The sequence below is a fragment of the Miscanthus floridulus genome, chromosome 2, assembly GCF_019320115.1.
Source record: "Miscanthus floridulus cultivar M001 chromosome 2, ASM1932011v1, whole genome shotgun sequence".
In the NCBI taxonomy this organism is placed as follows: domain Eukaryota; kingdom Viridiplantae; phylum Streptophyta; class Magnoliopsida; order Poales; family Poaceae; genus Miscanthus; species Miscanthus floridulus.
The window spans coordinates 22951153-22966001 of record NC_089581.1 but is presented as its reverse complement, the minus strand read 5'-3'; the positions used below and the strand labels follow the sequence as shown (position 1 = coordinate 22966001).

The following is a 14849-nucleotide window of genomic DNA, read 5'->3' as shown; positions in this document are numbered from 1 at the left end:
TTTAAACAGTGTTAGATTTCAAATTAGTTTACAAAAAGTGTTAAAAATAAAACAGGCTCTAGCCATCCGGTGCACACCGCCGCCGTCATGGGAAAGCGTAGCTACGAATCCGATTACGAGAGCATCCGCGACACCCACATCTTGGAGAACAAGGTAGGCGCACACGTCTCCCCATGCTTGGATATTCATTCATCGTGATGAAGGATTCGGTGGTGCACGGCACCGCGCGTTGATCCTCGGCAAATCTTATGTGGCACGCAGACTCGGATGGAGATGCTTGGGCTAAGCCGTACGAAGGAGGAACTCAACATGATGACCCCCGCCCCCACCCGACGCCCCTACACCTACAAGCAGTATGCACCGGCCCGCCCCAGCGCTCCCCGCGGCTGAACGGGCTGGCCGTGCAGCACAAGGCGCTGCCTCTCAGAGGTAAGTATTAAATATAGATTAAAAAATAACTAATTGCACAGTTTATAACTAATTTACAAGACGAATCTTCTAAGACTAATTAGTCCATAATTTGACAATAAAATGCTACAGTAACACATGTGCTAGTGACGGATTAATTAGGCTTAATAAATTCATCTCGTGGTTTGCTGGTGGATTCTGTAATTTATTTTTTTATTAGTATCCAAACACCCCATACGACACCACTATGTAACATTCGATGTAAGGTTCCAAAACTTTACACGCCGGATCTAATCAAGGCCTTATTCAGCAAGTTCTGTTACTACTGGTATACAAGTTGCAACGACAGTCGTTCCCGCCCGTTCGGCTGACAGAATTTCGGCTGAAACTGACTGAAAAACACTGTTCTGGCTGAATTGTTATGAGAGAAAAATACTATTCCGGCTGAAAAAATAAGCTGAACAAGTTGAATATGGGGTAAGCCGGACGGAGCCATATGGACTCAGATATTCAGATTCGCAATACAGCTTGCTAAGAAAGCTTGGTTGTGTGATCAAATGCAGGTGAAATCGTGCTGCGCGGATGACTGCAAATCGGTGCGTGGAACGAGGCCTGCACCGGCCGTGCATAGGTTAAAGAGGAAAATTCACCAGTGGTCCACGAAGTTGGCACAAGGTGTCATTTAGGTCCTCGAACTTTCAAAGTGATATCTGTAAGTCCCTAAAGTTGGCAGAGGGTGTCATCCAGGTCCCAAACTTTCAAAGTGATCACCGGAGGTCCCTAAACTTGGCAGAGGGTGTCATCCAGGTCTCAAATACTGTAGCGATTCGGCACAGAATTTTAAAAAAAGAAATCTAAATTTTGGTAATGTAGCTACATTATGCAGAAAATTCTAAAAATTGTATCTTTTTAATACGATCTTGCACGAAGATAATTTTTATATAAAAGTTGTAGCTCTCGACGGGATCTACAACTTTCTAGTTTTGAGTTTTTTAATTTGAGGTCGCTAATACACTCAAAAAAATTAAATAAATTTTCAGCAGTATATTAATCGCGTACGAACGCTTGTCGCCTTGAAAAAAAAACAAATCTTCTTTATATGCCATCTAATAGAGATAATTTCTATATAAAAATTGTAGCGCTCGATGAAACCTACAACTTTCTAATTATGAGTTTTTAATTTAAGGTCGGTAAGATGCTAAAAAAGTTAAAATGCTGATTTCAGTTCATGTATAGTGGTTTTGCATTTTAAATTTTTTTGAACATCTTAAAGACTTCAAATTGAAAAACTCAAAATTAGAATGTTGTAGATCTCATCGAGCGCTACATCTTTCATATAAAAAGTATCTCCATTTAATAGCATATAAGAAAGATATGTTTTTTTCAAGGCGACAAGCGTTCGTACGCGATTAATATACTGCTGAAAATTTATTTAATTTTTTTGAGTGTATTAGCGACCTCAAATTAAAAAACTTAAAACTAGAAAGTTGTAGATCCCGTTAGAGCTGCAATTTTTATATAAAAATCATCTTCGTGCGAGATCGTATTAAAAAGATACAATTTTTAGAATTTTCTGCAGAATGTAGCTACGTTACCAAAATTTAGATTTCTTTTTTTAAAATTCTGTGCCGAATCGTTACAGTATTTGGGACCTGGATGACACCCTCTGCCAAGTTTAGGGACCTGCGGTGATCACTTTGAAAGTTTGGGACCTGGATGACACCCTCTGCCAAGTTTAGGGACCTCCAGTGATCACTTTAAAAGTTTATGACCTAGATGACACCCTCTGCCAACTTTAGGGACCTACAGATATTACTTTGAAAGTTTGGGGACCTAAGTGACACCTTGTGCCAACTTCGTGGACTGCTGGTGAATTTTCCTCTAGGTTAAATGTCAAGCAGCAGCAAGCATCTCTAATATGTATCACGTTTTCCACATCTCCTCTGATAACAGTCATCACTTGGACTCATCTTTTGCAGGCATGACGCTCATCTTATCTATCACCAAGCTTCGGCCTTGATCTCCAGCTAAATACATAATCACCCCGTGTCTAGTAGTATTAGAGTCGATTCCATGAGCTTTCGTTTCAGATTAAGGTGTCAGGATAGCAGGCAATGCAGAGGTTGGGTTCAGGTACCTAGACTCCCAGTCTCCAGGTGTGTTTGGAGCATGGTATGCGGCCTGTTCGCTGGTTAGTTTCTGGGCTGGTTTGGACTGGCTGGTGCTGGTTTATTGTGAGAGAAAAACACTGTTGACTGGCTGAAACCAACAAGCGAACAGGCTGCATGGTCTCTGAAATTTTATGGCAGAGTCTCTGTTGAACCTCCTGTAATTCATCATGCATTTGAACTCTCCGTTCGTTCCCTTTCCCGTCGTCCTCATCAGGGCTGTGCATGCAGGCCTATATGATGAAAGTTTTCTTGTTGTCTAAAGTTTTACTGATGAAGTTCAGCAGCAGCTTTCCGTAGTGTCACAAACGAGTAGCGCCGGCCTTTGCAAAATGCAAAGTAGAGGTGCGTTGTGCACGTTCGGTTCGCCACTCTCGTCTTACAATTGTGAGACCATTGTGTGAGGCTGTGAGCTCTTCTCAACAGCCTGCAGTCACTGTCGCAAAGCCTGATTGTAGTTGCTCCCACTTCACCTCGGTTGATGTTGCACAGGAAAAATTCATACCACCTTCACCATGGTAGAGAAACTGAAACCAAACTTGCTAACAACAATAAAGAGTAAAATAAATGGGTGGTCCTTCAAGTTATCGTAGAGTGGTGTCGAGGTTCATAAACTTAAAAACTGTACATTAGGGTCCATGGCCCTGCTAAAATGTAGTAATGTTTTACATTTGAGTCTGAAGTACCTAAAATACCCCTGTTGACTTTTGGCCTGTTCGGCAGGACTGAAAAATACTGTTTCGGCTGATTGTTGTGAGAGAAAAATACTGTCATGGCAGGACATGAACAGTGATTTAGCCAGCCGGCAACCAGCCAGCCGAACAGCCTATTTGGCTTGTTAGCTGTTAGCAAGAAATCTACACACTGACGTGCACTTTAGATCTAGATAATGTATCTAACAAATTTAGGGACCCTAATCTGTATTTACAAAGTTCACGGACCTGAGTTGAGTGACGCTTCATTATAAGGATTGTTCGTACAATTCACTGATGTTTTTTTGAATTTCCCTTTGAATTTAGGTTGATCTTTGTCCAATGTAACACTCTAACTTATAGTATACTAGAGAGGGTCTGAGCTTCCATATGAATTTTTACTGACCCCTTAGGGTGTGTTGTATCGAATTTTTTCTCTACCTTAATTCAAAGACGCACAAACCTTTTGCGTTATCGAGAAAAAAAGGATTGTTCGTACAATTCACTTTAAATTAAAGAAAAAAAAACTAGAATGCCAAAAAAAACCCGGATATACAAACGTACAGTTATTTTTGGCTATGGCTCATGGGTATTGATACCCATGGTCTACTCGTTTGGTAATTGGTTATGGTGTAAATGCCCGTGGTGTGATCTCTATTTGCATCTCGGAAGATCGGAACCCTGTGGACCTGGCCTCACGTGTGTTTATGCATTTGATTTGAGTATGAGGATTTGACCTAACTCATGGTGTGACATGTGGCATAATATATGGGTGAATGATCAAGAAAGGAAACAAAATAACAGGTGCTGCATTTCCCTGCATAAAGATAAAAGAAGGAAAAAAAACTAGCTGCCTGCGTCATGGCCTCATGGGCAAAATGATAAAATATATAATACCCTTCCAACACTTCTGCGGCATCCGGCGCACATAAAAAACACAGCCGTTTGTTCCATTCAAAACTTCACATAGAGCCGTTGGTCAGCTAGCGCACTCAGCACTGAGCCACCAGAGTACAGATCCGCCTAGCACCACAACCAATCTTTGCAAGCCGTCAAAAGCTGCCGGCCCAACGCCGCCGCCATGGGGAAGCTCGGAGCCAAGTCCGACTACGAGAGTCTCCGCGACGCCCGCATCTCCGAGAACATGGTAAAGCGCAGGCACCCAACCCGAATTCGATCTCCACCGAATGAGGAATTTCTTGCGTCATCTCCGATTCTTGTTCCGTGGAGTGTTTGCAGGCCCGGATGGAGCAGCTCGGCCTTCTCCGCTGCGCGGGGGAGCTCAGCGACATCGACTCCGCCTCCAGCCACCGCGCGGCCGGGAGCGCGACGCCTCGGAGGACCCCCAGGTCACGGGTGACGAACATGACCCCGCTCCGCCGCTCCGGCCGCCTCCTCGCCGCGACGCGTCGCTGTTCCGCCCGGCTGAATGGGCAGGGCACAGGTTGAAGCATCGAATGCTCTCTTCCGTGGATCGACTCGTGTTGTTTGTCACGGGAAACAGCTCAAGTAAGTTCCTTTTATTTTCTGGCAGGAGCTCTGAGTAAATTGACGGCGGCGGGATCGGAGGAGGAGGAGGATACATGGGAAGATGAAAAGGAGGGGAAGTGGGCGATGGCTGTGGCCAAGGAGAGGGTACAGGCGCTGCAGGAGAGGCGCTGCGACAGCAGGGGGAGGGGCGGCGTGTACGACCCTGTTCTTGGGATCTGCTGCCATTTCTGCAGGTACACACACTCTCATCATTAACATGAATCACCGATTGGTGCTCCCGATTGCGTTCTTGAGAAGGATCGCGCGGGATTAGTGTGCAAGTAGCTGACAAAAGTCGTTCTCTATGACCAAAGGCAGAAGAAATTGTGCGGCGAGGAGGACTGCAAGCGCTGCGGGGAAGGAGACCTGAAGCAGCCATGCTTAGGTAAAAAGAATCCGTAAAGATTTCTCCTATTTTCCTCACCTAGTATCATGTCAACACTCAATACCTTGGCAAATATTTGACAGGAAAGACGGAGTGCTCATCTTGCCATTCTTCTAATGGGATACTCTGCCGTGCTTGCCTGAAAGTTAGGTACGGCGAAGGTAAGCGGACTTGCTATGTTGCTCAACGCTGAAATGCCTTTGTTTTCTTGGTGGATTGTATTGGCCTTGTTACTGAACTGTGAGACACGGTAGCAGAGATGGAAGAGGTGAGGAAGAACAAGAATTGGATGTGCCCTCACTGCGTTGAGGAGAAGGGTATCAAGAAATTCTGGATCTGCAACAGGTGAGCGCTTCCTCATCCTCTCTCTATTTAGTTCTACAATCAGAGGTCTGAAATGGTGCTTCCTCAACCTCTCTCTCTATTTATTTCGACAATCAGAGGTCTCAACCTCTCTCTATTTAGTTCTATAATCAGAGGTCTGAAATGGTGCTGTCAGGATATGTAGTGTTTTAAAAAGTTCAGTTTCCCATCGCTCGCTCGGTAACCTTTGGTCATACGACGATGCAGCTCCTTCTGCTTGAAGAAGAGGAAGATACCAATACCACCGACTGGGATTGCCATATATAATGGTAATTCTGATTCGACTCCTGTCCACATCTGTGAAACATGCTGTTCTTGCTGTTACTGATAAGCATATCTGCTTCTTTTTTTCACTTTCTTTGCCATTGCAACAGCAAGGGAGCAAGGATACGAGTCAGTTGCGCACCTTCTCATGGACAGGCTGAAGCGACAAGCTCTCTGATGACGACTGGTTTTGGCATGTTCACTTCTACAGCGTTTTGGCACGTTCACTTCTACAGCGAACAGAGATGATGATGACAGAGAGATTGTAGTGATAGTCTCTTGTCTGACGACGTCTGGTTTGGCATGTTCACTTCTGCAGTGGTTTAGTGATGATGGTAGAGATTGTAGTGAGAGTCCGTTTTCTGGCAGTTCCGATGATAGGCATCTTAGCCCCTAGGAGAAAATGTTTCTGTTGAAATGAGTCCCACTTTTGTGCCCAAGAATGTGAGGCTAGGAACTCTCGGTAGTCTGATGTTTCAGGAGTGGCAGCTTGTTTGTTTATTGTAATCGCATTTTGTTGAGGGTCAGAGCAAGAGACTTTTCCCTGTGTGCAATTATAAAAGATCGTAATTCCCTGTGCGTCCCTAAAAAAATTCAGCGGTCTTCAGCGCCACTACTTCAACTTTTTCGTGTCCTCCATGCCACTTTCGTCAGTTTGGGCTCTGACGCCGTCAAACTGTAGGTGTAAAAAGACGAAAATACCCTTAAGTCAAAATATGCTATTAATTTTTTTAGCATCTTAACGACTTCAAATGAAAAAAACTCAAAACTAGAAAGTTGTAGATCTCGTCGAGATCTATAATTTCCATATAAAATTTATTTTCATTTAATTCCGCAAAAAAATGATTTGATATGATTAATTTATCTTAGAAAAATCATCATTTTTTTGCGAAATTAAATGAAAATAAATTTTATATGACAATTATAGATCTCGACGAGATCTACAACATTCTAGTTTTGAGTTTTTTCATTTGAAGTCGTTAAGATGCTAAAAAATTAATAACATATTTAGACTTAAGGGTATTTTTGTCTTTTCACACCTGCAGTTTGACGGCGTTAAAGCCCAAACTGACGGAAGTGGCATGGAGGACACGAAAAAGTTAGAGTAGTGGCACTGAAGACCGCTGAATTTTTCCAAGGACACACAAGAGATTGCGATCTTTTATAATGGCACACGGAGAAAAGTCTCGCAGAGCAAGGATGATGCACATGGTAGTGACGTAGTGTAGTGTGGAGTCACCAAAATGACTCCAGATAGCTAGCCTATGGTTAGCTACAACGTTTTTATTATTATTTTAGCATTTTATATCCCTGGCCACAGATGAATTTTTCTGAGCGTAAGGAAAAACACAAAATTACCCATATTCTCAACTATATTTACATTAATTTGTTTCCTTTATCTAAAATTAGCCAAATATCAGTAAATACTTTAGTCTTTATTAGTTGGCCCAAAACTCATTCCTCCTTGTTGTGCAAGCTCTAGCTACTTGCTTTACTCTTTAGTTTATCATATCAAGTTGGACCGGGCCTGACTACAGGGCAGCCTACAGCGCTTAGTTGGGCAACTTGAAACCGGCCGGAGGCCGACGCGGTTTGGACATCTCCACCTGCCGGATGCACCGCCGCCTTGCCACCGCGCCCGCGCTCCGGTGGTTCTCGCACCACAGCGCACCTCCCCGGCCTGACCCAAGGCTCGCCTTCCTCCGCTCCGAGGTCGACGACCTCGACCTCTCCCCCTCTCATAAACCATCGCCACGGCCTCCCCATAGAGAGCAATGCCAGGTGTTAGAAGAGCTAAGAAGCGGTCTTGCTCTTGCTGGAAACGCTCCGGCAGCTGTGGATATAGCGCATCCGTGGCCGGAGTGGGTTGCTCTGATGGAGCACCTCCTCCGTCGGGGCCACGTTGACCCCTCGACCTTCGCCGCCGCCTCGCTGTCTTCTAAGGACGCCAACGCTGTCCGCACCGCCTGCCTCCAATTCGGGCGCCAGCGGCCGGAGCTCATCAGGTGAGGTGGCCGTGCTCGGACTAGTGATTTTGGGGTTGGGTTCTTGGCCTGGGTTGGTGTGCGCGTTGTGGCCATTATCTCTGCTGGGGCTATGATTTTAGCTGCAAGGTGTTTGTTGAAATGTGCTAGCCATTCGCGGTACGTTTTTTCTTCCAGGCACTCCAGCTGTGCATGTAAAAGTGGTTGCATGTTTACCATGAAGGGAACAAACTTTGGCGGTTGTTGCAACATTTTGGCTAATTATACGTGCCCTGCCGCTGTGCCAAATTGATGTGTCACACTTCAATAGCAACTCGTGGAACAAAGCTTGCCTAGTAGTACCATTTTTGGGGGGTCTGAAATGTTCAGACCAGCCGGCTGGTTCCCCCCTCATGTCACTATTTATCAAACCAGCCAAACAGTGTTTTCTCTCACAAAACCAGCTAGTTTCAGTCAAGATTCTGCCAGCCGAACGGGGCTGGGTTTCCTACAGAAACTCTTAGATGTGTGTGATTACAAGGCATTGTTTCATCATGTAGAGTAGTACTGCTGTCTTTTATTTCATGAGTCCCAACTTTCAACTAAATGACTTAAATGGACGCTGGAAGCTAAAGTCGAAAGTCTTTTGTTGCAGGCATATACCAAGATGGCATATTCAGGTTGCCATGCGATGTGGTTGTCCCAGCATTGACAGGAAGGTTGTAAACTCTGGGAAGCGACTGCGGGCTTATGTAGGCCTTGATGAAGGAGAGGTAACTACATGGAAATATGCATTGAAGATTTCTCTTGGTGAACTTCATTTTTACATTTTAATTTTATTTTAAAATTACCGTAGACTTTAAATATCGTGAACTCACGGTTTTGTGTAGGATCTACACATCAACACTGAATTAAGACACAAAAAAGAATATTAAACCATCTTATGCACAAGCAAAAGCTTTATTAGGCTTGTGAATGGTAATACAATTGTGTGATCTCAATATGTTTGCTTTTAAATTTCATGTTTCATGTTTGAACTCTTTGAGTGCAAACATGCGGTGTGAAAGAATAGAACTGTGTGCCTATTTGACTTCATCAACCTTGCTTTCACTAAATCCACTTCACACTGGTGAACTGGCTAGTAGAAAATATGTGCAATATGGTTTTTCCTTTCTTAACAACTAGAAAATATTTGCTTACTGTGCAGTATAATTTCCCAAACCTGTTGGATCCTTAATCTTTATATCGTAAATACATTAATTTCGTTTATGCTTGAAAGTTTGGTTGCTTTAAATCTAGGACTTAATTTATGTAGTATCAGCTTATGCTAACAGGTTTGCAGCCAATGCAATTTGAGAGGAAGTTGTGATAGGGCATATGTAAAGGCTCGGAAAGAGGAAGTTGGAAGAACTGTGGATGTTATGCGCATCCTTTTGACTTATGGTCTTTATGTTATTACCGGCAATGTAGAGAATAGAGCATGCCTGAACAAAACTGTCAAGGAATCAATAAAGATCCTACTAAACGAGGTTGTCGAGGTCGATTCTAGGGGACCTGGTTCCAGCACTGTGAAAGCTGCACAGCGCAAAGGTCAATCTGCTGTACCCATGAAGCAGGGTGATTGGAATTGTCCCAGGTATGTTAGAAAAGTTAATATGTGTGTCTATCACCTATCCCCCATGGTCATAATGCCTTGCATTTATTGTCAGATGTGACTTTCTGAACTTTGCAAAGAATATCAAATGTTTGCGCTGCGATGGAGAATTCCAAGAGATGTATCAGTTGCTGCATGAAGACCAAGAGCATCTACCTCTCAAAAAGGGTGACTGGATATGCAAAAGGTGAACCTGCTTATAGCTCTAGTTTATGAGAAATATTTACTGCAAGTGCTGTTTTTTTTTTCTCTCTCTTATACTGACCTTAAAGTTTCAGGTGCAACTTTTTGAATTTTGCTAAGAACACAAGATGCTTGCAATGCCACGAGAAACCAACAAACCGTTTACTCAACCCAGGGGAATGGGAATGTGTCTCGTGAGTGCCTATTTCTACTACACTGTTATATATTATTTGTTGAATATTTGAACTGTTCTGATGTCTACTGCCAATACGAGCTTATAGTTGAAGATGATGTTAGTGCTGTGTGACTATCCTTTCACTGCTATGATTTTTATTCCTAGTACATTTCAGAAAAAATGGAAGATAATTATGTTTATGTGTTATGTTCAATTACAGGTGTAACTATGTGAACTTCAAGAGGAATGGATTCTGCTTGAAATGTGGTTGGAAAAGACCAAAGTCTCTAAACAATCAAGATAGTATTGAATCACGTCATGACTTAGAGAATAGTAAGAATCCCCGTATTTCATTTGTTCAAGATGGCGTCCAGCTGAAGAGTTGGCAAAGTCCGCAAAAGAATACTTCACCATCTGACGAAGATTCAGATTTCTGGAGCGCAGACAACGAAGAGGGTGATAGCAGGGATAATGATACACTCCTGCAACTGGACTACAGATTCCTTGAGAGTTTTCCCATTGTCGGGGGCAGGACTACTAATTCCCCAGATCGTCTTGCAAGGGAGAAGTGGAAGGACGAAATGTCCAGGAGAAACAAAGGCTTTCAAATCAAGGAACCACAAGAAAGCAATCGGCCTTCTAGCCCCGGTCCTCTTCCAAGAAGCATGGAGCTCGTTGAGTCTGATGATGATATCGCTTCTTGGTTTTCGGGTGGGAATAATAATAGGAACTTGGACAAAGCATAACCAGATCTTGTAAGCGGGCGCAACTCGTGAATTCCGTCAATAAAATTTGCATCTCTTGGAATTATTGAAATCCAGGCCAAAAAAAATTAAAGCTCATTGGGGAACTGTAACATTTAATGTTTTGGAACTCTGAGGCCGTCCACAATAGTTTCCAAATAACTAGTCAAGAAAGAATTTTATTGGCTATAAAGGAGAGAGACCAAATAGTAAATAAGTTTAGCATTGGCTATAAAGGAGAGAGACCAAATAGTAAATAAGTCTAGCATATTCTTCTAGAAACAGCTCTCTGCTCACGTAACTCTCTACAGCAGTGTTTATTTTTTATTATTTTTCTAAACTTCATCTAGGTAGCTATTTGCAAATTGCCATTGACAACGCCTTTATGGGCTGCTCAGCGGCTCAGGGATGACACGCTATGATTTTTTGCAAGGGGCTTTTATACCTGCTCTCATGCAATTAAGTTTTGGGGACCAAGCTAGTAACAAGTGTCATGTGCCTACGTGCGAGCGTTTGGTTCGGCTCCGCACTTGTCTAACTAGATCCAAAATTGTTTAAACTAGAAGCGAAATGTAGCAATATTCTCCCATAGACCGTCCACGTCACCTCTAATTTTTTAGGCCGTCAGATCTTCGATCGTGCGGCCCAGATCGCTTGGAGCGGATTCTGTCGAAAGCAGCTTCTCGCGCTTCTCCTTGGCTTCTCGAGCTTCTCCTCTGCATCCTCTGCTTCTCTTCCGAATCCAGAGAAGCAAATATATACCCTAGCTTCCGCTTCTCTATCCATCTTCTTACCCCCTCCTCTCTGTTCTTCGCTGTTTCTCTTGCTCTCCCCGTCTCTCCCCGACGCGGGCAGGGGCGACGGCGGCTGCCACGGCCGAGGCTCGGCGGCCACCCACCCTCCTCCTCCATTCCTCCCTTCCCCGCCTGCCTCTCACCTCCGTTCCTCCCTCCCCTTCCTCTCTCTCCCCTCCCGAGGTGGCAGTGGGCACGAGGCGACGGCGCCCCCGCGGGCGGCGCTCCAGCGCGGGTGTGGCCTGGCAGCCCCCTCCCTCCCCCTCATTCTCCGTGCGGGCTCCTCAACGCCTCCTCCCGCTGGGGAGCGTGTGCTTCTCTGCTCGACGAAACCCTAGCTACCTATACACGTTCTTGTTACTTCTTCTCATCTGGTTTTGTTATTGTTTTCGGGATTGATTTTAGCTTTTTCCTTCTCTTCCTTAGGGTTCCCCTAGGATCCCCAAATTTGATGCCTTCCTTCTCTCATATCCCTGCAGCAGTAGGTGTGATGAACACCTCCACAGGGGCTCCGTTGCTTCTGACCTTGGGGACGCAGCGTGTCAAAGGGGTTGCGTTAGCTCCGGAGGTTCCATGATCCGTGCTCCTCCTTGTCTGCTCGTCCTTACTAATTTCGTGCGTATTTTATCTATTTTCGTACTTATCCGTTTATTAGTCCCTTCTGATACTTGCTTGTCCATTTAGTACACCCATGTTTCCGATTTTATTGATGTGTATCTTACTTTTTTTGTTCCGGGTGCATCCACACTTCATTTGGTTGTAATATATGTACCTAGGAAGCATAAGCACCCGGTTAGTTTGCCATCGACCTCTTCCTTTGGCCACCAGTTACTTATGCGTTCATGACCTGTTATATGCTGATGATTTTACTGAAATTGAAAAAAACTGGGGAAACCATTGCACAATATTTGCTTAAGGTTGTTTATGAGATTGCAAATTTAAACATTCTTCAAATAGTGAACGATAATGCATACAACTGCAAAGTAGGTCCATGCGAGATTGAGAAATGATGGTTGCGGCCAAATACCGAATTAATTGATATGTCACTGTCCTATACTTTAAAATTTTAAATTGTAGTCTGTAATCTATGCTTCGATCCAAAGACTATACTGCACTGATGACTATTGGTTGAAAGAGTGCAGCAGGACGATTTGGAGGCAATCCATCTATTATTCTCCCACTTTTCTCTTACCAATCTAGATGGTTACTTCCTTACAGCAGATTTTTTTGTATTGCGTATCGTGTGACCTGCTCGGTTCGGCTGGATCTTGAGACTACTAGGTATTGTGCCATATATCTGACGATATCACCATGTCAATGATATTTGTTTGATTTCTTAAGGCACCGCCGTGCTCATGATTATATGGCATATATCTGAGGACATGACCATGGCAATGATATTTGTTTTGTTTATTAGTTGACTGTAGTGCTTATGATTTTGTGTCTTATATCTAAGGACATCACCATGACAGCCATATTTGTTTCATTTCTTAGTGCACTGCAGTGTCATGATTTTGGTAATGTCCAATGATGAGTACACTTTCCTCTTGTTGTTAGATTAATTTGAGGAAATAGGGTCGTGCTGTGATGAATACACAATAAATGTTTAATGTTTGATGCAGTGATCATGAGCTATCGTTCCACAATTTACACCTCTTTCTTTTTCTAGATAACTGAGACAATACTCATGAGCTATGATGATTCTTCCTTTCATGTCTCTCTACTGTGTTCATGACTGAGGTGGTGATCATGAGGACAGTTGATTTTATTTTTCCTGTCGCTTTCTACCTGCTCAATGATAACTAGAGTCAATGGTCACTTGGTTGGTTCTGTTTTTTCGATGGTTCCTTTTACATCTCCATGCTATGTTGATAGCTGATACAGTGACCATGACCGATGCTGATTCTATTTTTTGCACCTCTTTCTGTCTCTTCCATGAGCACTAAGGCAATGGTCAGTTGGTTGCTTCGATTTTTTTCGTCTCTTTCTACCTATTCTATTTCATGTATTTTGGAGCCTTTCTGCTTCTTCCATCACAGCTGAAGCAGTAGTCAATTGGTTATGTTGATGACTGAGACGGTGATCGGGTGACCAATGTTGGTTTTATTTTCCTATCTCTAAGTACCTGCTCAATTATAACCGAGGCGATGGTCAATTATGACCAATAATGCTGATTCTATTTTTCACACCTGTTTCTGCCTCTTCCATGACCACTGAGGCAATGGTCAGTTGGTAGCTTTGATTTTTTGCGTCTCTTTGTACCTATTCTATTTTGTGTATTTTTAGCCTTTCTGCTTCTTCCTTGATAGCTGAGGCAGTGGTCAATTGGTTAGTTCGACTTTTTGCCTCCCTTTGCACCTATTCTAATCATTTCCGTTGGTTTTGCGCTCATACTTGCTTATGATCATTTTCTATAACGTCCATAGCACATAATTATGCAATCTGAGCTTCTGCTTATTGCCAGTGAAGTGCTAGATATATTCTTCTTGATTTGTCATCGTTGTGCGTGACCATTGCTTGTGACGTCGGGTTATACACTTTTGGTTCTGAGCACACACCTTATTCCCAGAGATGGCATTATCAGACACTTTGCTTGTCTGTGATGACTTTTGCTTCTCCTGTTTCTTTGAGTTCTCACTGCACTATGTGTTGATATAGGTCCGTTTTAATAGAGGTAGTCTTTTCCTAATTTCCTGATAGTGCGATAACTTTCTACTACCAATATTACCTGAACATGAGCTATTTCTACAAAATATCTCATTTATCGACTTTGTGGAGATTGGTTCTAATGTGTTTTGGGGGCTCTTGTTGTAGTGCTAACGTTTTGATAAAAAAAATGCTCGCCATACCGGTTCGAGGTTGCGCGCTATTGCCTTTGCTGCTATATAGGTTCCTCCGCTCTGAGGCTTGCTATACTCTACCTATTTGGCTATTTCAGACCAATTACGCTCTATACTACAAATAAGAATTTTGGATTCAACAAAAAGATTGTGGAATAGATTTGTTACGTAAACAATAGTCTGTTGCCTAATTCAAATTAATACTGTACAGACTGTCGCATTATCTCTTTTAGTAGTCTAAACTCCACCCACGAAGAGCAACATTCCAGTGCTTTTTAATCTTAAATTACAGCCTTTTTAGTAACCCGACCTTGCTTAGTTGAATAGTTAGGATGCAGTGCCAGGCTACCAGCTATCTATTTCTTCGTGCTCCTCATATCTTCCTAGGGTGAATAGTCTCCTTTGTTCCATATCACCATATCTAGATTGTTTTTTTAATGCATGCAGTTTACCTGCATGTGCTGCTTTGATTAACAAGGGAACTGTTAATCGAAGATTCAAAATAAATTTAATTATGTTCGTTGTTGTATCAGTTTCTTTTTGTTTTTGGATGAAGCAAATTTAGGTTCCAGCTTTAAAAAAAATGATGACAGTGGAGGGTTTCCCAAATGTGAAGTGAAAATTATGAAATGAGAGGTATGTGCTTCTCTCCGGTTATTAGTGCAATGATACGTTGTCAAGTGCAA

The 14849-nt window shown here is 43.1% G+C and overlaps 2 protein-coding genes and 1 long non-coding RNA gene across 3 annotated transcripts; all 3 read left to right on the top strand.

The window, feature by feature from the left end:
* Positions 1-4204: 4204 nt before the first annotated feature.
* LOC136538195 (uncharacterized) lies at positions 4205-6363 on the top strand. Its single transcript, XM_066530177.1, has 8 exons — positions 4205-4415; positions 4508-4712; positions 4803-4992; positions 5113-5183; positions 5267-5344; positions 5441-5528; positions 5754-5815; positions 5921-6363. The coding sequence occupies exons 1-8, from the start codon at positions 4350-4352 to the stop codon at positions 5986-5988; spliced, it is 828 nt and encodes a 275-aa protein (XP_066386274.1). The 5' UTR covers positions 4205-4349; the 3' UTR covers positions 5989-6363.
* Positions 6364-7367: 1004 nt separating this feature from the next.
* Positions 7368-10656, top strand: LOC136519857 (zinc finger protein VAR3, chloroplastic-like). Its single transcript, XM_066513241.1, has 6 exons — positions 7368-7816; positions 8430-8547; positions 9109-9410; positions 9484-9615; positions 9707-9805; positions 10007-10656. Exons 1-6 carry the CDS (start codon positions 7425-7427, stop codon positions 10530-10532), a joined length of 1569 nt encoding a protein of 522 aa, XP_066369338.1. The 5' UTR covers positions 7368-7424; the 3' UTR covers positions 10533-10656.
* Positions 10657-12059: 1403 nt separating this feature from the next.
* On the top strand, positions 12060-14799 carry LOC136519897 (uncharacterized). The gene is made up of 2 exons (XR_010775068.1): positions 12060-12115; positions 14697-14799. It is a non-coding gene; the product is annotated as an uncharacterized lncRNA (long non-coding RNA).
* The last annotated feature ends 50 nt before the right edge of the window (positions 14800-14849 follow it).